We start from the raw sequence: 24,023 nt of genomic DNA on the forward strand, positions 1-24,023 counted from the left end.
CATTTCAAAGCCATCCTTCCCTTTCCTGAGCATTTTTCCATCTTTGCAGGTCAGGATTCTCAACACCCCCAGGACAGCTCTGTGCCACAGCCGGACAGTGCAGCTCTCCGAGCTGAATTAGTTGATGGGGATTTTTTTCCCCAGAGTATGTAAATAAATATCAATATTCTAAACCAAAGACCTCCCAGTAACGAAATACTATTTATCTTAAATTCATCTTCAAACTAAACAGCTTTGTCACATATGTACAATAACAAAGACACAAATCCCAAAAGAGGAATTTGGTTTTATTGGTTTTATTCCACGCACACACAGTTATATATCCATTACTAACAACAGGCTTTTCGCAGTTCATTAGAGACGTTGTCAAAACTTTGGGGGAAGCTCCTTTCGCTTCCCCACCAGTAACAGGAGACATCACAGCCTGGCTGCTTGTTTTAGTTTTATTCACTCCCCACAACAGCGACCACTTCCAAACCATATCGGGGAAATCCTCCACTTCACTGGGGGAAGGCACTTGTGAGAAAAGGACATCTGAGCACGCAGCCTGAATCTGGGTCTTTTTAGGCATTAACTCGATATCCCAAGTAGGGTTTCTGACAATAAACCCCAACATCTTGCTTCCTGCAACTAATCAGCACGTGACAGTGGGGCTCGCTGAGGATTTACCAAAAACGCCTCTCTAATGTTATCGACGCGAGCGCTTGGGTGGCAGCTCGTGGCATTTTGCAGCCCCCAAATCTCTGGGAGACCACACACCTCGCACATCCCCCCGGTGCAGGTTCTGGCACTGGCGTCTCAGCTCCCAGGCCGTGGCTGTGCCGCCGGTGTCATCCCAGCAATGCGCTCCGGCAGCTCGGAGGTGTCAATCTCCCGGGAGCTCCGCGCCCGGAGCTGCTCCCAGGGCGTGACACAGCACGCTGGGGACACTCAGCAGTGGGACTGCAGGGCGAGAGGCCCTCCTGGGAGCCCGGAGCAGGGATGGAATCTCCCCGCCGGCACTGGGAATCTGTCGGGGTGAGGATCACGGGATAAAAGCAAAAAGACGTGGAAACCGCGGAAGAAATGGTTTTAAACCTCGACAGCGGGATCTGCAGCTCCTGCAACAACGTGTGCAGTGAGTAATTGTAGCTACAGCAAAAAAACCAGAAGGACATGGTGAGCATAGGTTCAGCTGAGCCCAGCTTAGCAAGAATCCTGCTAATGCCGCTTCCTTCGCTGCCGGCAGCTCTGGACAGGGCTCCGGGCACCCGGCCAAGCTACCCCGGCCTGATGCAGCAGGTCCTGGAGCATTACAACACAAATAATGCCTCAATCCTGCAAGGTGCTGAGCACTGACCTGGCCAAGCACACTTCATTTACTGATGTGAGTGCCGGGAGCTCACCAGGATTTTTTTTGTGTTTGCTGTTCCAGAGGTGAAGTTTTCACCACTTGCAAGATCCAGTCCTGCACCTGGAAGTGTCCAAGGCCAGGCTGGACAGGTCTTGGAGCAGCCTGAAAGGTGTCCCTGCCCATGCAGGGGACTGAACAAGATGAGCTTTAAGGTCCCTTCCAACCCAAACCAAGCCAGAGGGGACTGACCTGGCTGAGCTGCTCTTACCCCGTGTGAAGTGCAGGGAGGTACAAATCTATAGGAGGGAAGTGGTCAGGCACGGGGCAAGATCATGTGGCAGCTGCCACAAGCTCCTCTAGGCTTGGGGAACACTGACACACGTGGGTGGGCTCCTGATTTCATTCCAGCTTGGTTTAGTTACTAACCTTACTTATTTATATGTTCAAAACTTATTTATTGCTGGTTTCTCTGCTGCATCCTCCTGCAGAGCCAGCAGTGGGAAAGGACAAGCACAGGCATCCAGAAGGGTCTCAAGACTATAAGGTCTTAAAGGGCAGTAAAGTTAAGCCACTCTTTTTACAAAATATCTTGTCTCAAGGGGTTTGTGACATCAGGGTCACAAGGAAAGAGGGATACCATTTAAACACAAAATATGTGTGGAAACTTCATTAGAGCAATTTTCATCTTGGTTAAACCAAGGCAGCAGCTTTGTCAATAAACTGAGCCAGCTTCACGTCTCTCTTGCTCAGCCCACCGCAGTCATGGGAAATCAGAGTTATCTGAACCTGTCAAAAAGGAAAAGAAAGGGGTTACAAAATCATTTTGAGCTCACTGGGAATGCCGTGTGTCTCCACAGTGAACTGCTTTCACTGGGTACTCCTGGCAAGGACAGCGCTGGACCCTCCCTGCTCAGGCAAACCAGAAGATGCTGTAGGTGAGGAGGTTTAACAGAGCCTGGAATCTCACCAAAATGAGCCCCTTTGCAGCATAACCCAGGCTTTGCATTCCTGGGCTTCATCCAAGAAGAGGTGTCCGATTAAATCACTTGGTCTTTACAATCAAATTCCACGGATCGGTTTCATGGAGAACCTGGGCCAGCGACCAAACTGCAAGAGCTGGGTCAGGGGCTCGTGTGTTTTGCTAAAAACCAGCACCCTGAAGGTGAAGAAATTGTTAAGCTTGTTGCAGATTAATTAAAACAACAAAAGCCAGACCAGTGCACGTTGCTGTGACGTGGCTGCCTTGTGGGTCTGTCTAGACTGAGCCAGACACCCAGTTGGGCATTGATTTGTCTTGCCTTTGACTGAGATTTTTGAAAGACAGAGGAGGGAAAAAAAAAGACAAATTCTGAATATTCCAGAAAGCCATGAAAATCATGAAGAGTTGGTGATCAAGACTTAGCCCAGTGATCATTTAATGTCCCTTAAACAGGGTGACCTGAGGGGCTGATGAGGAGGAGCCTGTGCTGGGAGGCTCAGCTGTGTGGAGAGCTGGGATGTCCTGCTGCAGGCTGCTCATCCACATGCCCTTTCTTTTAGCATATTTTTAGGGGGATTGCCATATAGTCACCAAATTCTACAACAAACAAAGTGGTACAATGCAATGAGAAGTATTAGAAAGTAAAAACCAAAGAGAGAGAGCAATAATTTCCCCCTTCACACAGCACCTTTCATTCGAGGGCTGCAGTAATCCTTGTGACCCTTTTAAATATGAGACCACCCTCAGTTAGGTAACATTATAAACAAATTTTATAAGCTGCTATGCTGAGACATAGGAGCCTACAATTTTTAAAAAATCACACCTAAATTCAGACTGCCAGGCTCCCATTTAGGTACCAACACACCAGCAGTCTGCTGCCCTGCACCGCTGAGCTCCCGACCTGCTGCACAGAAAGGAATGAGAGCTGGTGAGCAGTTTCAAAAGAGTGATTTATTCAGGTTGGCTAAATAAGAGTTTAAAGGCTTCAGTTTTATTTTTAGATCTCAGCCAGAGAGGTGAAGCCACGGGCCCAAACCATACAGTTGGCAGCAGGCGCAAAGGGCTTCATTCTCCATCCCTCATCACCGCAGATCTCAGCATCTCTTTAAAATCTCAAATCTCTTTATAAAGACACTTCTCATTCCTCTATCTTGCAGACAAGCTACAAATAAGGCAGAGAGAATGGGGCAGTGGTTTGGTCTCCTTAACTTGCCCTGTGAGTAACTGGGGCTGGTGAACACCTTACCTTGTTGTAGACATTGAACCATTCCGGGTGGTGATTCATCTTCTCTGCTTGTAGAGCGACCCGGGTCATGAATCCAAAAGCCTAGGGAAGGAGAGAGCAAAGAGGAAAATACTCTTCTACCTGCCAGGGCTGGCAGCAGATTGGCAAGATTCACCCAAAATCTCAAAAGCTCCTCGAGATGCTGCAGAGTCAGCACCTCAGTGTTAAAGGAGCATTTCAGCCCTGCAGACCCTGGTAAATCACTCTGCTCAATGTCACTCACTCCAGGACTCAAAGCTATTGCAGAAGAGCACTGATCTTACCTTCAGCATCCAACGGGGATTTTAAATATCCATCCCAACCCCCTCTCCCTTACTGCATTTTAGAAATGTGCCATTTCTAATTAAGCACCGTGCCACAGTATTACCAACACTGCTTCCAGAAACACATCCTTCTGCCTAACTATTTTGCTATTTACTTTACTGGGGAGAAAAAGGCAGCAGGTGGGTTTGCCCCTCTGCTTTATGAGAAATATTTTCCCTTAAAATGAGTTAAAACAGGCTTTCCAATCCTCTGCCCCTACGTTCTGCACAGCACACTCCCCCAGGACGCAGGTTTTATCACAGGCTCAGAAAGAAAATAATAACAGGCCCTTGCCAAAATACTTAGGAGCAAATCACTGCCTTGTAGAGAAAATTAGAATGTCCATGTAAATCAAGAATGCAATTATGCAGCGGGGCCCAAAGGGCCCGGCAGCGTGAGCAGGACACGTCTCAGCAGAGAGCTTTGTTCAGACCGAGCTCCATCCACCGGGTTCAGGACCCGAATTAAGATGCAAAGCTGGGGGAACATCCACGTTACAGTCTGGTTCAGATTATAATACAGCAAGCTCCACATTTCCCTACCTGATTTAGGTAGTTTTTTAGTGCTAATTTATGGAAGAGAATGAACATAGCCCGCATTCCACCGAGCGATGGCCATTTCAAACAAACATGTGGTCCATGAATAACATATAATGGTTGATAATAGTTTCAAGTCTTTTTTCCTCTCACAAATTACAAAAACCTTTAAGGAAAGGAAAAAGAATCGGTGCCTGGATGAAGTATGACTTTGTTGGTCGCTTTGCCAGTCAAATGAATGCAAACGTTATAATCAGAGAAAATCACTCCAATGAGGTTTGTCATTTGGAAATCACCAAACTGTCAGCAATTAAAAAGCTTTTTTTTTTCTTTGACCCAAGAGCATTCAAAAATTCAGAAAAATCCAACTTCCCTTGAAGCTCTCACTCAGTTTAGTTTTACTCGGAGTGAACAATTACTTTTAAAAATTTGCCCACGTTTCAGCAGCATGCTTTGAGGCAGAAACCTGCAAGTTGTGCCTCAGATGTTAGCAATGATTTGGAAAACTTCTGCATCAGTAGTGCTGAATGATACTTGATTTAAATGTTTTTTTACAGGGTCCATGGGCTTGACAGGAATGCTATTCCCAACACAGCAATCTAGACACAGGAATGTCCCCAGAAGTTGAACTGGTGATGTGTCTGCAGCCAGACTGCCTTTGTAGAAACAAACAGCAAGGGAAAAAATAAGAATAAATCTATAAAAACCCCTACCAGGTTTGTGTGTGTTCTCCTGGGGTCTGTCTGTGCATCCCAGGAACTCAGACAGCCACAGACAGGCCCAGGCTGCACTGCACAAGCACAGTCACTGGTTGTGGGACAGCAATCGTCGCTCCAGCAAAGGCTCACAGACAGAATTGCACAAGCAAACGAGCCTGCAAAATTAATCTGCTCTATAGACCTTCCTTCAGACTTCAGGTGACAAATCCTCCCCACTAGGGGACCATTAAATCCTCCCAGTCTGTGCACCAACACACCACTCCTCTACCTCTTCCCCGCAGTCAGTGGAGTCTCCAGCGGGATAAAACAGCCATCACCCTCCAAACTGTCCATCCCACCACGACTGCTCAGCTTGAGGGTGTCCAACTCACCGAAAGGAATAAATTCCAGCGTGGAGAACCCTCCCCAGGACAGGTCCTGCTGCCTGTTGCTCCAGCTGCCCACGACAGCCCCAGGCTGGTGTCCCAGAAAAGGACGGAGCCTTCGCTGTCGTGCCCTGCTCTGCTCAGAGACATTCTCCCTCCTTGCACCCACAGCAACTTACTCCTTGCATTTCAGTTTATTTTAATTACACACAAAAAGCATCTCTCGCTAAGAAAATGAGCTACGGAAAATGAGCTACCAATGCAATCTCCATTAAGTTTCCTAAACGCTTCCCTTGCTAATTAAATGAATTGGAACGCTATTGTTTAGGAATCACCTTTATATTTGCAGAGCCTTAACCTTTCTTTGGGAAAACACAACTGGCTCTGGGAGGAAAAGATATTTAGGTTTGATTAGATATGAAAACACTATTACATAAAATCAGTTTGGACATTTCTTCACGTCTTGAAACTTGATCGGTAATTTGGTCTAATTGGTGATCAAGGAAACTATCTTGTGATCAGTTAAAGTAATTACCGCATTCCGGCAACACAACCAACCCTAATTTGAGCAGGAGTCTGCACTTCTTCAACTTTAATTAAAAATAATGAAAATTATTATGCAGTCTGCAGTGCAAGATCATTGCCAAGACTGCACTGGTGGGCAGAGTTTATCAGACCATCACACATTTCTTGATGAAAGTGGGACAAGCACTTTACTCATGACAGTGAGACCCAACAAAGTCCTGACTTTCACTATGTTATTAACAGGGATCTGCAGCCCCTCTATCCCTTTTTCTGTGAGTTTTCTAGAAGCCACAAAAAAGTAGTAGAAGAGACTTTGATGTATTAAATATTATAAAGTATTCTGGCATTTCAGTAACAGGCATATTAGACAGACATTTTCAACCTAACCCTTTAAGGACATTTAGGTTAAAATAGCATCCAGACAGGGTGCTCTGCTTGAGTACATCACATCACCCAAATAATGGCAGAGTGCAGAGTCCTAAAATGAACCACGAAGAGCAATAGAAGAAGTAAGGAGAGAAGCAATCCTGCCTGGGCAAGATGCCTTGGGTGCACTGCCACATCTCTTCCCCTCCTGTCTTTCAGAAGGAACTAAAAACCAATGTTGTTTTGGTCGTAACATCACACCTAACATATATGTTAAACACTACCAGCCATAATATGTCTCCGTGACATAAAAATCAGGGTTACTCTTAGAAGAACAAGTTAAACCCATAAAGTGAAAAAAAAACAAACCCAGAGCAAACTTTAAAAAAACCTAGCTATCTCAGAATGTTTTGTGACCGGTCAAACCACTTCTGAAAGTGATAAAATCCTCCATCACAAAAAATAAGACTTACTGTGACTTTTGTTTCTTGAGAATGGGAAAACCAGGGCTAGACACTTTGCAGTCAGAAGTGGGAGGAAAGATGAAATTCCCCCTGCCCTCGGCTCCGGGAGAGCCGTGCGGGATCCCGGAGCTAATCTGCTATTATTCTTCCTTTCACACTTCTCAGGCAAGGAATCCATTCATCTTAATACTTTTTAAACACGCTGCTTTTGTGCAATGCTTGCCAACATTATCTTGATGAGTTGCACATCAAAGGCCCACAGGTCGCTGAGTCGTGCTCATACATCACCCGCTGCGAGCCCCCCGTGATGGATCACCCCCTGCATCTCCAGCAGAAAGCAGCTGACAGTGCTTGACTCAGAAGTGGAGATATTTAAGAAAAACAGCTGAAAGCTTCAACAATATAACCACACACACACACACTTTTTATTTGTTTGTTTTAAAATGAAGTGTGCACTCGGGCTCCCTAAATCCTTCGGACGCCCAGCCAAGGAAAGCACGTGCTAATCGCAAGTACATTGAGCTTTCTGCCTCCCATCTGTCATTATAATGCTGGAGGTAGCATTAACCTCGACCTTCTGCAGTGTAAGGGCTACCTGTCTTCCCTTCCCCACCCACCCAGGCCGCGTCTGTGCCATTTATCAGTGGGAAATTAATAAATTAGCCAAGTTACAGTGACACTGTCAGGTGGGAGATGGCCACGCCTCACACGCTCGCTCTCCCTCACCCGAGTAGAAAATAGCCAGGAACACGTGTTCTCCTTGCCAGTCTGACACTTAGAACAATAAAGTTAAATCATTAAGGTTCACTCCCAAACTGCAGAAGCTTTCACATATCCAGCTGACATTATTACCTAACAGTGAGCTATGGGCCAGTAGATAAAAGGAAAAAGCTCTTTAATGTCGAGGTTTAGCTCATCACAAAGGTTGTGCTCTTGTGAAAAAAGTGGGGGTTATTTTAATTAGTTTATTTTAATTCTATTTACTCCATTACTAAAGACTTTGATCATATAAATATGCAAAAATCATCTCACAAAGCATCTTCATCATCTGATCATCTGTCACATCTCTGCTTCTGAAAGTGACAATATGGTTAAAACACACAAAAAAGAGGAATCCAACTAGGAAGGTGATGGCAGCACAGGAGGACAGGTATTCCTTCTCAGAACCATGTGCCCATTTTGGGATTCTTCCCCGGTGGCATCATCAGTCTGCCTGAACCATCCTCAGGGACACTGGATCCATGTGACATTGGCTGTGTATGGATTCATCCACAACATAAATCAGGTGAACATCTTCCCATTGCTCTCCCTCTTTTTCATATCATTCCACCAACAGTGGGACAGTAATTAAGAATGCCACTAAGCCAGGTCCCAAAATAGAGCTAAACTCAGGTTACTCATGTCCCTGCCTCCCTGGCAGTTCAGGTGCTGTGACTGCAACTCCCTCCATCTCACCCCATCCTGGCACGGGCAGCCAGCAGGGGCTGAAGGTGAACAACACCTGACAAACCAGTGGTAGAAATTTGGTTTTCTCCTCTTAAATAGCTTGAGCAGCAAATTATTGTGAACAGAGGCAACCCTCTCATTCCCCAGCATTGCTTGTGACCAGTGCTCCGAACTCTGAAGGGTACTGATGAGGGGAAGGGATGGAAGAATGGACTGAGATGCCATTTCTGTATTCATAGCAAAATCTGAAACTGTGAAAACCCCCACAATTCCCATTTCCAACTGAATTGTCTGTGCTTTTCTGTGTTTACAATACTCTAAAAATCCTGAGCTGACCACTCTCATCCCCAGCACTTATCTGCACACATCATTTACACAGAAATGTAAATGCTGGTTTGCACTCTTTTTAAAAAAAGTTACCTATTTTATTTATATTCCTATTCTGGCTGCAAACATTGCTCTCTGTGTTAGATCTGCAGCAGTGAATGTGCAAACCTTTACACCACGTTCTCCAAAGAACGCCGTTTCTGTCTCCCAACACTTGTTTACAATTATGTCCGTGAAGAAACCAGCTTGCCAGCTCTATATCAAACATTTTTGACAGCAAAAGCACAAACACTGATCTATTCTAAGTAGTTTGCCACTCTATGTAATCTTGGAAAAGGCATTCTTGCCTTTGATTCTAAAAATGTTTATACTTCGTACATTATGCAAATAGTTTTTATATATTAAGAAATAATGCAAGCAAAGCTCAAGTTAAATTAAATTCTTCAACAATAACCTTGCCAAAGCACTGATTTTCCTATTAAAAAAATTATTCCAATTTGTTGATCTTACATTGGATGAAACATACTGTAACAATCTTCATAATTTATGTCCTGTTGGGACACTATGATTTAAAGTAACATAATACAGACCAGCATCACTGCTAATCTAAACCACCTGACCAGATAAACAACAGTTTCCCCTTCTCTCCTCACTGAGGGTATTTCTGTTTATTGTCATATGATTTACCAATTTGAGGAACATGAGGAGTAAGTGGAGGCAGAGAGGAGCGGAGCTGGAGGCACGGCCTGGCCTCGGCGGGGACGGTTCTCTCACAGGTACCAGCACAATGTCAAGAGCTGCAGGAGATGACAGAAGGCAATTCCAGGAATGCTGTCCCGGGGAAAGCCCACGTTGCTTGTGGTAAAGGGAGGTTTATGCTCACTCAGCACCATCTAGACCCGGTGTGGCTCCAGACACAGCACAGCTCTGGTGATGCTGGAGAGGCAACTCTCGGAGTCCAAGGCTTCATCTTCCCAGCTCAGCAGAGACCTAAGCTGTGATATCACAGAATCACAGCATGGTTTGGGTTGAAAGAGACCTAAAAGAATATCTAGATTTTACTCCCCTGCCACGGGCAGGGACACCTTCCACCAGCCCAGGTTGCTCCAAGCCCCATCCAACCTGGCCTTGGACACTTCCAGGGATGGGGCAGCCACAGCTTCTCTGGGCAACCTGTGCCAGGGCATCACCATCCTCACAGGGGAGAATTCCCTCCTAATATCCAATATAAACCTACCCTCTTTCAGTTGAAAGCCATTCATAGTCCTAAAGCAGGTGCAAGTGCCGTTTGCCCCATCTGAGATTCAACAGGTCCGAAAATCAAACTGGAGTATTTTGCTTTGGCGAGGGACAGGGCTGAGCCCAAGGGAAGGGGCTGTGAGGAAGGCAGAGAGGGTTCAGCTGCCCCTAAACCCTGCTCCTTGCTTCGCTCTGCTCTTCCCCTCGAGCTCCAAGTGTGTGTAAAGCCCTCATGTGCAATCTGCACAACAAACCTCAGCCTGATCTTTTCTAAAGCCTGTTTATATCAGGATTTTAATAACTGCTGAATTTAGACCTTTTTTCTCTCGCTGGTGATAACACAACACAGAATGTTTCACCTATTGCCTTCTTCATCACATCTTGACTTTTCCAGCAGCCTCAGTGCTGAGGATCTTTTTTCCTATTCTCCCTTTTGTTATGTTAAGTGATTGCACCTGGGTTTCATGAACAGAACACAGATAATATTCTTGGTGATTCAAAGAACAGACTTCACACCAAAATCAGTCGCCTATTCCACCAAAAAGATTTATAGACTTGGTGGAGCAGAAGTGACAGAACGTGGAGGTGTCTTAAGGCAGCATCAAAACTTCTTCCTGGGAGTGATGAAAGTTTCAGTGTCAATACAACCATAGTACAAAATACATTCATTTGCTTATAAGTAGATAAATATGATTATAGTTGTCCATAAAGACTACTGCAAAGTAAGTAGATACCCTAAATCCCAACCAAACCTGGAACAAGGTATTTGTGACCTATCATTTCATGCATGAATATTCAAAATAAATGGTTTTATTTTTCCCTTTTTTTCCCAGTCTCTTAACACTCTAGGTAAACAAAGACTCATAAATATTATCTTATTTATTAAAAAATGTAGATAACATAGATATCTACAAAAAAAAGAGGGAAATAATCCCAGGTTTCAGAGCTGAACTAGGACATGGAATAAATCCTCCAGCTACGTCATCAGCTCAGTGTGGCTCTGCACCTCCCAAGCCATTATTGCATGCTTTGTGTTAAAAATGGAATATAAAGGTTGCACTTAGGAGGTTTACACCAAATAAAATGGCTATTTCAAGAAACATGACTTTTTAAAATGAGCTTTTTGCACCCTACCTAAAAACATGAAATAGCACAGCGAAGCCCCCATTAACTGGGCACCTGCTAAAGCAATCAGGCACTTACAATAATAAACTCTCTTGGTTGCACAAACGAAAGAGCAATGATAATTTGACTTGTTAAAGCAAATGTTTGGCCCAGCAAATCAAACCCCTGGCTGTACTGTAATAAAGCCATCACACAAAGCACTATAAAAATAAAGCAGTAACAAGGTGCAGGGAGTCCCCAGTCCCAACCTTCTGAATTCAGGCACCTGAATCATCCTCGATTCACGGTGCCAGATCATGACACGAAGGTGCTGGAAACCAGAGCAAATCAGAACTAATTTAAGTGAATGCCCCACTTCTCAAAGGTGCTCAAACCCTCTGGCTCTGAGTGCAGGTACGGTGCAGAAGAACAGAGAAGTTCTTTATCTCATCACACCACACTTGGGATGAAACAGATCTGGCTGGAGCAGAACAAAACGCTACGCTGTTTCCCCCAGCGTTTCTTTTTACTCTCATGCAAAGGAATGATTTCATTCTGCAGACATGAAAGGGAAGTTCACGTGCCATCCATGCTGTTGATAACACCAGGAACGCTCAGACAAAATTCTCCCTGGTCTTTTGGCCAAGATTACACATACTATCAGTTTAATATCCAAGATCTTCTCTGCAGACTGTCCAAGGGCAATCATAACCTGCCTCAGATAATCCTCTAAATCTCTGCCATTTATGATCCTAAGAACACATCAAAGAGTGGTAAGAAAGGCTTTGCTTTATGATGGATTAAGAGAAGAAGAAGCTGGTCTCATGACCATTTCATCCTCCACTATCCTGTCAGCATTTTTGGTTTAGTTTGTTTTTTTAAAGACAAGTTCAACGTTTCAAACATGCAACAGAGAAATCATGATGGAAACTCAGGGAATTTGGAGAGGTCTTCCTATCACCCTCTTGGCCAAGCCAGAAGCTAAAAAGACCTAAAGATGTGAAATAAAGCAAACTAAGGATTTACTGCAGATCCAGGCAGGGGATTATTTCACTAAACTGAACTGCTGAAGGTGTCCTACTGCACTGTAATTGTCTTAATGCTTGGACACCTCCTATAGCAGAACAGTTTCGGTGATACACGAGGGCAGTGAGCTCAGCAGGAGACTCACCTGGGCCAGCACTGGCAGGCTGCTGATTTATATTGCACCCTAAAATTCAAATAGTATTTTGCAAACAGACATTTCAAGTCTAGAAGTGATGGATCCTCAGGGGAAAAACAAAAGAGCAGGAGAGACCAAGCATCTTCCCAGACAACATGGGGTATCCTTGAAGCTCTGTGCAGGTGGGTCCCCTGCCATGCCCACTGTTCCCTCTGTGACCTGCAGGTCACCTCGACCTGAGCTGCATCTCCTGTCCCTGGTATCTGGAAGAATGGCTGGAGCAGGTCATGGAGAAAAGGACAAAGGCAGCCAGGTTGAGATGTATTGTTAAGAACAAGGCTCACTTAAGTGGCAGAGTATTGTCCAATGAGCAATATTTTGAGAAGTTCCACAGTTTTTTTGTTTGCTGGTTTTTTTTTACTAAAGCTCAGAAGTTTCTCTGGGCAACCCACACCACTTGTACGTTGGTACATCTGGAAGTGGAGAGATGGGCTCACAAAGGGAGGGAAATTCTGAGTCCTCCAGCAAACATCAAATTTCTTTCAGAAATTCATATGAGCACACCACGAAGGGAAACCCTTTGTAAAACTCCAATTTATTTATTTATTTATTTGGGCATTAAAAGACCTGTGCATAAACACAACGTTCTGGGCGTGCATTCTGCTCTCTACAAGCACCCACCCACTGCATCATGGAGTAAAGATTCCCTCAACCAGGGCCACCCTTGGTCACACACAGATAATATATTTAACTGCCTACCGTTGTTCTCATCACAGCACAAGAAATATCATGGTAGGTCACGAAATCAGCACTCTTCCCTCTGATCCTAGGAATAAACACCCTTTTCCTACAAAGCATCCCCAGCAATAAACCCAACAGTGCAGTGCTGGCTCAGCCCGGGGCTCCCCACTCATCACTGCGCTCCCACCAAACCCCTCCAACACATCACAGCCAACCTGAACCTCGCCCAAAAGCGACTCTTCCTCCCAGCCAAACAAAACGACAGGAATAAAGGGCAGGCAGAAGAGGAAGAAGGCCAGCTCTCCCCACAGAAACACCCACGTGAAGCAGCTTTACAGAAGAGGACTGGGAAAAAAAACCCTCCGCCCGCCTCGCCCCGATGAACCGCGGCCCCGCCAGCGGCTCTGCGAGAGCAGATGTAACGCTTTAGCCACGACGTGATTGTTTGTGAAAGAAATAATTCTGATCAAAACCCCGAAATTGCAGCCAGCAGAAGCGCTGCACTTCGTCACGCTAATCCAGGCTGACGGGGAGCGGCGAGCGGAGATTCCTACTGCGAGAGGAGCAGATGCGAGAGGTCAGCGCCCGGCCCGCCACTTCAAACCCCTTAACGTGTAAAACAGGGGGCATTAGAGCCCGGAGCGGCCCGCGGCGGGATTAACGGATGTCCACTAAGTGGGTTTGATGTGCTTTTGGTGAGTAATGGTCCATTTGGAAACAGGGGCGTTGCAGTTTCGTTTGGGTTTATCCCCCTGGCCCGTCTTTAATTGCGGCTGCGGAGGGCGACATCCCGGAGCGTGGCACTCGGCCCTGGGAGGATGAGAAAGTGAGAGCTGCTGCTGCTGCTGCTGCTGCTGCTGCTGAAGGCAATTTACGGTTTGAAACCGTACCCAGGCATTGCTCCAGGAGCAAGGGGATGCAAAAGGTTCCACAAGCAAGCTTGCATTTAACCAGCATCGTCCCAGCACCCCCCGTAAAAATAAGTTTTAACGCGTAAAGAGTTTCAAGGCACCGGTTTTCCTCAACTGAAAAGGTCAAAAAAAATTCAGCTGAGTGACCACCTTCTTCAGAAAAGGCAGCGGTAGTCATACTTGTATTTTCCCAGATTAAGTTGTTGAACTAAATTCAAACCCACTGAATTTTCCCTCCGTTTTCCAAAGGTGTTTTAACAAGGGAAGTGCCCAAAGTGTAGCTAAAATCAAGTTGACCGTTTGCCCTCTTTTGGGTACGACAACACAGCAGCCCTGCCCACATGGCTGACAGAACATTTGTCCTGTTTAATTCAAACAATCAATTTGTGCAGCTGAAAAAAAAATATATATTAAAAAAAAAGGAGAAACAGCTTGTGAGATCCAAAAGGCATTTTGACAAATAATTTCTTTCGCACTTTCAGATCGATGCACGCGACAAGGCAAATGCTGTAATAATTTTTACTTGAGTGATAATAAATCCATCTTTTAAGGAAAGCAATTTGTATTTGAGGCAACTGGAGAGCAGCCCAAAGGTCAGCTGGGAGGATTTTAAGCAGTGGCCTGAATAAAAGGAGATACAGCAGGTCTGCTGGAAGGGAGGGGGGAAACTCAGCAAGTAGAAATGCCACACCCCAATAATTGTAAACTACAAAATAATGGTTTATTATGGGGAGAAATATCACATAGCTCATCAAGAAAATGAGCATCCCTAATTACAATTAAGTAACAAGAAAAATTAAACTGATGGCAACTTCTACTACAGTGGGGATGGGACATCTAGCATGATGAAGGAGATGAAGAACATATGTCCAGTCTTCAGTCTTCAATTGAAATATAATTCATTTTATTTAAGTATGGTTAATGGTGTGAAGTTTTAAATACCCCTGCTGGCCTGATACCACTGGTGGTGCCATGCTAAAATTACAGTGGTGGAACAGTACTTGTCACAGGCAGGAGGGACTCAGGGGTGGTGGGATCTGCACACACAGAGGAGACAAAGAGGAGCCATCACCTAAAGGGGCTCCAAGAGAGCTGGGGAGGGACTTCTTACAAAGGCAATGGGACAAGGGGAATCCAACCTGGAAGTGTCCAAGGCCAGGTTGGATTGGACTTGGATCAACCTGGACTAGTGGAAGGCTGGCAGGAGGTTGGAATGAGACAATCTTTAAGGTCCCTTCCAACCAAGCCATTCTGTCATTCTATGGTTTTGTACACCACCAGCCATGGTGGCCATGGGAAGAACATAAACCCTTTATTTCCCAACTCCCAGCACCAAGGATTTCATTTCTGCCTGGACACTACCAGATATTTCCACAGTAACTTCTCACCACTGGCTGCCAGTTAACTGGAGGCATCCCTGGACACAGGATGCACTGACCAGAGCACCAATGGCATCTCCTGCCCCCCAAGGCCAAGGAAGGAGTCTCATAAGCTTTCAAACAAGCTCTCTTCCTAGAACTTCTCCTTTCATTTCTCCCAGACCCTGGGCAGTGCCAGGCAGGTGGATCACGTCCAGGTCCTGCAGCTGCACCCTGACCTGCTGACTCCGAGGTGAGAGCGTTATTCACTCAGTCCATCCCAAGAATAAACTCAAGGAAGGTGTGACCATCCAGGAATCATATATTTTTACTGTGCTCTGCTCCAAGACACTCGATCCAGTTCATTCCCTGCATTTCAGCTGCAGGTTGACCTCTTTGCCAGTCCCAAAGACTTCACTATCAGTTTCTAATAAAGGAAAATGTCAACACGGCAGATACGCCAGAAATTCATTATTTTCAGATACAAAGATTTTCTCGGCTCTGTAAACCCACCCATAAATAATTCTGATTTATTGTGAATCCGTTATTGTATTCATAAACGCCGGGAAGTCGGTGAACAACATAACTACCAACAGAAATACCTTCATAACTTTGCAGGTGCACAAATCACTGCATATGGGAGAGGCACTCAAAGGATAATGGAAAATGAAGCAGCCTATATGAAAACCAGCACCTACCGAGGTGGATGAAAAACGTGATTTATTTTCGGCCGACAAGCAATCAAACGCAAAACTCCGGCGGAGGGAGCGAGCAGGGCGACGCTGCACTAAAAACAGCAACTCCCCCCAGAATGTACAGCAAGGGGCCTGACTTTTGGTTAGCAGAAGTGACAGTGGGGCTGAGGCTGCTCGGGCTTTGAGGTTAAACACAGCTGACATGAGCTGCACCTGAATCCAATCACTGCCCGGGCTCCGCGAAGATTCACACGCGAGGACTGAATTTGTCACAAATGGGTTGGTTTCCGATCCTCCTGCAGCCAACTCGCTTTATTCTGACCCCCATTTAACAAATCAACTTAATGGGCACTGGGGGTGCTATAAAACTTAACAATGGAGTGATTTTTAACTTTGAAAATATAGTTATGAAGCAGAATGTTGGAGAGCTCCTTCAATACTGGAAATCAAATTAAATCTAGACATTTTTTAACAGTCTTGACAGATATAATCCTAGTTACCATGTAAATTTATGGTAAGCTGCTGTGATATTAGCCACAGGTGCTACTTTTAATATATGGCCCGCATCTGGCTGGGAATAAAATTTCTCAGAGGACTGAAAATGACCTCACTATCAGACAATGGAGAAGAAAAAAAACCACAAGACCGCTGTGGCATATAAAAAGCTGGAGATGTGGCCCACAACCGAATATTTACCATAAAATTCATTTTAACTCTGCAGATTGGAGGTTAAAGGATATTATGTTTGCAGTACATGAGAGGTGTGGACGTATTTCAGCCAAGCAGCCAAAAGATTAAGAATGAGAAGCAGCAACGAAACACACTGGCTGTAGATATAAAAACAAAGTTTCCAACCTTTGATCAAGGCAGAAAACAAAGTAATGTGCTATGAGTAGAAAAGGGAAGGACTGACAGGTTGTATTACACTGGCACCAAGCACTGCCACTGGAATAAATCCAGAGCATTTGCTGCACATCCTACCAAATTCATCTGGATGTGTAACTGGGATCACACAGCAAGGATGTCAATTTAAAGGGGCAAACCTGAGCGTGTCTCCCTCCAGCCAGAGGAAAATAACTGGCAGCACAAGGAAGAGGGAGGGAAAAAAAGGCATCTACCATAACATGCTCTGTCTGACTTTTCTTTACTCCTGGATTCCAAGCAAGAGAGATAGAAAATCTGGAAAGGAAACGCCAAGTGAGAATAATAATTTATTTAATAGTTCTAGATTTTTTTGCACATCTTTAAATATGATCTCAAAAACCAAGACTCCACAACTGAACCGAAACACACGTGCTTCTACTCTCCCTGCACACTGTTTCCATGCCATCCCCTCCACTCAGGCTCATCTTCCACCTCCAGCCTCTAGCCCCAAAACACAGAATGTATTTAAAATAGCTTTAAAACTCTTAGAGCGTCTGATTTCCTGTCATTTCAGAAAATGACGTTAGAGGTCTTACGGAGACTTCCTACATGATCTTTTTTTAAAAAAAAAAAAACAAAACCAAACACCCAAACTTAATTAAAAACTTACCCTATAAAAGAAAGCAGCTGTAAAGGCTGAGCCTGAGCATCAGCAAACTTGCCCACCTTTGTAATTTCCTAACTGCATTTGCTGCCTCGGTGTGATTGCCGACGGAAACACAATCACACAGCCAGTTACCCCTTAAACCCCCCCGGTCAGATCCAACCAACTCTGACAAGAGACATGGAAGTCTCAGAGCTGAGATGTTCCTGCAGATTTGGTGGAAGTGAGCAGCTGGATACAGGAACCCAACACAGCACTGGGCACTCACGGCCCTTCACAGCCTGCCCAGCCCAGGACTGCGCTGGGATGGAGCTGGCAGAAATTCACATTTCTAAGCCAGGCCTGTGGCCTTTGCTGGATCATACCTGCCCAGGTGAACTGACCTGGAGTGCTGGGAGAAGTTACCAGCATGCTCTGGAGGTGTACATTAACCTCCTCTCCCAATTCCAAATTTTGCTTGAGCAGACTGGAAGCAGAGTTTGCTCCACTGGAAGGAAAACATTTTGTTTCAGTGGCACAAAGACGTGGATGAAAAAGAGTGTCCCTTTGTGATGCTACACCACGGCCTGGAAGCCTCGCTCACCACTTTTCCCTACCCTGCAGCCTGGGAAAGAGGCCCCAGAGAAGCTCCCTGTGAGGTTTATCGAGGCTCACCAGCACCCCACACACTGCTGTATTTTATATTTTATATTTTATAATTCATACAAGATTCAGAACACCCACCCACCAGGAGCCTGCCTCACACTGCAGGCAACGGGAGCATCCAGCACCAACACCAGGACCTGCAGCAACACAACCAACCACGGGCTTCCAGCACAGCCCCCAGACTGGCTTCCAGCTTCTTGCAGAGAATTTCACCACCAAAGCCCGTTTTTTTCACGAAAATGTATCTTCAGACTAACAAACAGCACCAGGGCTTTCAAGCTGTGGGTTACAAACTAATTCCCTGAGCCAGAAGTGTCATTAGCTTGTCAGCCTTACAAAGGCAGCTCGCTGCTGATGGCTTTTAACCCAGCTAATCTCAGCCTGAAAGCTCCAGGAATCTAAATAACTCTTGTTTCACAGAAGTTTCATTTCATTCTCATGCTGAAAATAATAAGACATAAACCAAGCTCTTGTCTACACATTTGCACGACTTTATAATAAAAGTTGTGTTTATATTCTTAACATCTGTTGACATACACAGACTTTGTAAACCTGGCATAGATTTTGAAGCCACAGAATTTTCCATGCATCATGAACACTATCTGCAAGAAGCAATAAAATAAAAAAAAAAGGAATGAATACATTAATCATACCAATATCATCTGCAAAACATAAATTTGAAATACCTTTCATGTCAGCTCAACTACTTTTTCTTTGTCAGTTTTTTAGGGGTGGTATTTTTTTTTCCCACACCTGATTTTATTCCATCTCCAAAAGGGCAGAAGGAAAGAACCAAGAGTGAAAGAGACTGTTACAATATCTCCCAATCAACTCAAGTAGCAATTTATTAAAGTACCCTTTCTAAGACAACATGCACTAGAAGCATAAACGCATAGTTCATCATTTGCCAATAAGCACATTTAAATATACTCAACTTCCTATCCTGGAATGTGCTCCATCAATCTTAAAATTAGAAAAAGACAAATGGAAATGTACCACGTTGTAGGACAAATCTACACCACCAAGAAAAAATACAGCCTTGTGAATTTCTGCCAAAGCAATGGGTTTTCCAGACACCTGCTGGTGCACACACTGATCTGTCTCCTGACCTGACATCTGATCAAACTGACTTATTTATTTACAGTGGGAAAAACCTCTTCTAAATTAACTTTGGGGAAAACAAAAGGTCACTTGCAGTTGAGCTGAACCAACGAAGACTTTGACCATAACCCAGCAGAGATGCTGTTCCACGAGTATCCAAAGCACAAAGGCTGCAAATCTCAGCTCTTCCAAGGGTCACCTCTCTCTCAGCGTGTCAAACCTGCAGGTTGCTCCAGCTGCCTGTTCCTGAGCTGCCTGCACATCTCCCCAAGGCTTCATGTGAGCTCCCTCTCATGGGCTTCTCCCCCTGGCTGCCCTCTGCATGATCTGTTTGCTCTGCAGGAACGTTCAGCTTGAAGGGCAATCCAGAAAAAAAGGAACTCCCTGGACCAGCACTGCCCAGCTCATGAGCTGGATCTGCCTGCAGTGGTTTTCTCTCTTGCTTTCAGCCAGCTCAGAGGGGCTGGGATCACCTCACCCACCTTCTCTCTGCTTACCCCACAACTGGTGACTGAAACAGTGAAAAAAAAAGAGCCACAGTTACAAATTGTTGTTTATCCAGCTCACTGTGGTTTCCTAAAACATCATGGTCTGGGCTTAGGCATAGCCATGTAAATAAACAGCTCCCAGCACAGCTCCTGGTCCCCACACACACCAACAAACCCTTGGCATCCCCAGGCTGGAGCTCCCCGTGTCCCTCCAGCAAGGGGGAGAACCGGCTCAGGGAGAGCCACCACCCCAAAAAAACCCTGGGAATTCTCTCCCTCTGAGAAAGCACCCACCCCCCCCTCAGAAACAAAACAGAAGGGAAACGCACGCTCAGGGAACGTGACTTTTTCTAAGCAATGTCACGATTCCTCAGAAGGGAATTTACAGGGGGATGTGGCTGAACGCACATCTCGGGGCAAATTCGGTGTTTCTGAAGCGAGTTTGTGACTGCTGTCTGAGACCAGTGCTTGAGAATCTGAGACACGGCTCAGGATCCTGTCTCCAAACAAAAACCAGCAGTCTGTGTGCCACAGACACTGCGAGATCATCTTTTACGACTCATTCAAGGATGTACCAGAACTCCGTCTTCCTGCTCAGAAGGTGAAATGTGTCCCATTTTCCCCACCTTATTTGCTAAAGTTTTCTTGTATTTACCCATTTTTCTCAAGTTTCTCCCTGACAAAAATGAACTCCACTGCCCATCAGTTACGTATTTCCAGCATTCATTTGTGAATGCTGGGAATGAAAACAAAAAAGTAATTGGGATCAAATATTATTTGCCTAATTCCACAGTACCAACCTTGGCCCTAATATTATAATCATCTACTTATCAGCTACGAAATGGAATTAATTTACTCCACCTAATGAGATCAGAATCAGAGAGGAATTCGTCAAGGCGAAGCCAAGAGGATTTGGCCTCGCAAGGATACTCCCAAATTTCTGAATACAAATATTTTCCCATCAGGATCATATGGAAATGAAAGCAATTACGTTTCCTTTATATGAAAAGTGGTGTGCAACAGTAATTACCTGATTAAAATTTTTGAAATTGAACTCCTTGTAGATGGCATCTCTTTCACCCAGCTCAGACCAGCCCGAAGCTTTGAGATCCAGTAAAACTTGGTTCCTCTCCTCTGCTGTCAGCCAGTGAGACTGGGAAGACTGTTGAGAGAAAAAAAGAAAGGCACGGCACGAGTGAGGCCGAGGTTCTCTGCTGCACAACAATCAGCAAACCACAGGATGAAATTGTGGTTCTGTACTGAGCAAAGGTAAGGACGTGGAATATTCACTGTACAGTTTCTGACTGCTTATAATTTCGCAGTCCAGTTATACCTAAAGCAGCCAAACCCCATCATTTTTCTTTGGGCAGATAAATTTGGCTAAATGCTTTGGTACAAAACTAAGGGAAAGCACCAGGTTTTTTCCCAGGAACGAGCATGGACACCAGCACACCTGCACCCTTGGCCACCTGGATTATTCAGATGCTGTAACACATCAAATAACTTTAAAATATTCCACTCTGTCATATAAGCAAAAGATTATTTACATTATTTGCTAAAGGTACAATTATAAGGCTAAAAGAAATATCAGGAAATATCTGTTCCAAAAGAGAGAAGCAAAACAGGAGATTGTATTCTACCCAGCTTGTAGTTTATTATTTTGAGAAAGTAGGAATGGATTTTAAGATAGCACACGCTGCGGAGTTCCATAAGGAACAAAGAGCTTATTAACTGCAGGAAAAGAAGAAAAATGACAATACAGACACAATTACAAGAAGTTTGAAGTTACTGCTATAAGCATGAGATTCTGCAAAGCACTGAGGCTTAAATGTGGTTTATTTGAAGTGACAGGAGTCCTCCTGATGCCACTGGGAGCACAGACGTGACAGACTAACACTTAAATATCTGAATCAGGGGCCAGAGCCTGAATCAGTGGGGCCCTTTGGAAGAGGTTTGACACTTCTCCTAAAAGCAGAGCCTAAGGACAAGATATCCTGACAGAGGAGTCTCAGACTCCCATGACAAAGGCAACACTTTGGTGGGAAGAACCTTTCTGCCCAGTACAGCTGAATTCAGACTGCTTTAGTCTTTAGTGGCTGGCACAGCTTTGTGAGAACCTGCAGAAAGGCAGTTTTGCTCCAGAGGTTCTCTCAGACATGGGAAGCCAGTGAGGAGCCACCACCTGCTCAGCAGCTCAGAATTTTCCACCTTTGCCAGCCGGTGCTCCAGCAGGAGCCCCGATGCCACCAGATGGGGCTGTGAGTCTGAGCAGAGCAGGAATTAACTCAATTAATGTGACCTGAGCAAGGCTGGAAAATGCAGGAGGGCCAAGGAGCAACATTTTCATCAATACTATGGGATAAAAACCCCCAAACAGCATAAATCAATCTAACAGCACCACTGCTGCTGCTTGTGTTCAGTGGGATACATCCAGAGATGTAACCAAGGGATGGGTTTTACAGGTCCCAAACTGAACTAATTTGGGCTCTTCACACTTCAAACACAACTCTGGGCTTGCAAGAACACGAATTTCAGATTTGTCATTGCTATAACCACAGTCACAGGTGTGAATTTCTGACAGTCCCCTTTTTCCCAAGTGTATACAACAATCGCCAAAATTAAAGGCTGCCTTGAACTGTACTATTTTCTCTGGCACAGGATGAAGTTAGTCTGCTAATTTACAAAAAATCATGGGGGTGGGTGTTTTTTTTTGAGATAGCAAAGTCCAGGATTGTGACCAGGAGGCAGCACAAAGTCCACTCCTCTGGCTGGCACAGAGATGTCCTGTCAGCTTTGGGGACACTGTGGTGCCTTCCTGACACCTCACCCGACACACAGGACAGTGCTGTGACCTGAAATTTGACCACACAGTTTTACCAGGAATATGGAGACTGGGTCTGGTGCAGACGTTTTGCTTCAGAAGGGATGGTGGAGGCCACGTCCTGACACATCATTATATTCAGAAATGCAGCAGAAAGCAGCAGGGATTTGCTTGTAGGAGGAAGAAGAGAAGGTGGCAGATTCAAATTGCATTTCTGCAGTCAACATCCCCCAGCAGCGCATCACGGGCACAGCCAGAGCCCCCAGAGAGGCAGGAGCAGGCACCTGGTGTGGGTTTGACCCTGTGATGGGTTATGTTCGTTTGGAGGAAGCTCGGGGAAATGGTTCATTAATTACATGAGAAAATCACTACTAAACATCTCATGCCTGAGGGCCGAGGGTTGAACCCTGTGCGTGCCACTCGTTATTAGCTTTGTGTTAAACAAAATAATCAATCATGAAGTGGGATGGTGGCAGGACACGGGGAGAATCACAGAACGGTCTGCGCTGGAAGGAATCTTGAAGATCACCTTGTTCGGACTCCCCCTGCCAGGGGCAGGGACACCTCCCACTAGCCCAGGTTGCTCCAAGCCTGGCCTGGGACACTTCCAGGGATGGGGCAGCCACAGCTTCTCTGCCCAACCTGTGCCAGGGCCTGCCCACGCCGGCAGGGCAGGATTTCTCCCCAGTGTCCCACCTAAGCCCGCCCTGCGTGAGTTTCAAGCGCTTCCCCCTCCCCGCTCAGGAACCGAACGGTGCCCACGAGCTGTCCCCGCAGCCCCCCGCGATCCGGGTCCTGCGATCCCGGTCCTGCGATCCCGGCCCTGCGATCCGGGCACCGTGATCCGGGCACTGCGATCCGGGCACCGTGATCCGGGCACTGCGATCCCGGTCCTGCGATCCGGGCACCGCGATCCCGATCCTGCGATCCCGGCCCTGTGATCCCGGCCCTGCGATCCGGGCACCGTGATCCGGGCACTGCGATCCCGGCACCGCGCTCCCGGCCCTGCGATCCGGGTACTGTGATCCTGGCACTGCGATCCCGGCACCGCGCTCCCGGCTCCCGCAATTCCCGCCCTGCCCTGCCCTGCCCTGCCCTGCCGGGGCTGCCCCGAGCCCGGGCCCGTGCCCTGCGCTCCCCCGGTGCCCTCACCATGGCCGCGGGGGTCCCTCCCGCCGCCCGCCGCGCTCCCAGCAGCGCCCGCCGCAGCCCGGCCACGGCCCCCGGCATGGCCCCGGCACCGCCCCGCCGGCACCGCCCCGGAACCGGGCACGGCAGCCGGCAGGGACCGGGGAGCCAGGAGGGAGCGGGGAGCCAGGAGACAGCGGGGAGCCAGGAGGGAGCGGGGAGCTGTCCCCGCGGCTCCCGCTTGAACGAGGGGAGGATGCTCGGGAGGGGGGATCCCATCGCTCTGCAGGACTCCCTGCCGGGAGGGTGCAGGGAGCGGGACGGGTCTGTGCTGCAGTGCGAGCAACAGAGGGAACGGCCTTAAGCCGAGACGGGGAGGGTCAGATTAAATATTGGAAAATTTTCCCCCGTTGGGGTGGTCAGATATTGAAGGGGCTGCCCAGGGAGGCGGTGG

General features: G+C 46.3%; 1 protein-coding gene across 1 annotated transcript; it reads right to left on the bottom strand.

The window, feature by feature from the left end:
• Nucleotides 1-266: 266 nt before the first annotated feature.
• On the bottom strand, nt 267-23,695 carry PCBD2 (pterin-4 alpha-carbinolamine dehydratase 2). The gene is made up of 4 exons (XM_050312439.1): nt 23,594-23,695; nt 20,651-20,782; nt 3,559-3,639; nt 267-2,119 (listed from the first exon to the last, which is right to left on the bottom strand). Exons 1-4 carry the CDS (start codon nt 23,669-23,671, stop codon nt 2,024-2,026), a joined length of 387 nt encoding a protein of 128 aa, XP_050168396.1. The 5' UTR covers nt 23,672-23,695; the 3' UTR covers nt 267-2,023.
• Between the last annotated feature and the right edge of the window lie 328 nt (nt 23,696-24,023).

This window comes from Myiozetetes cayanensis, unplaced genomic scaffold (assembly GCF_022539395.1).
Source record: "Myiozetetes cayanensis isolate MyiCay16 unplaced genomic scaffold, myiCay2020 scf17, whole genome shotgun sequence".
NCBI classification, from domain to species: Eukaryota; Metazoa; Chordata; class Aves; order Passeriformes; family Tyrannidae; genus Myiozetetes; species Myiozetetes cayanensis.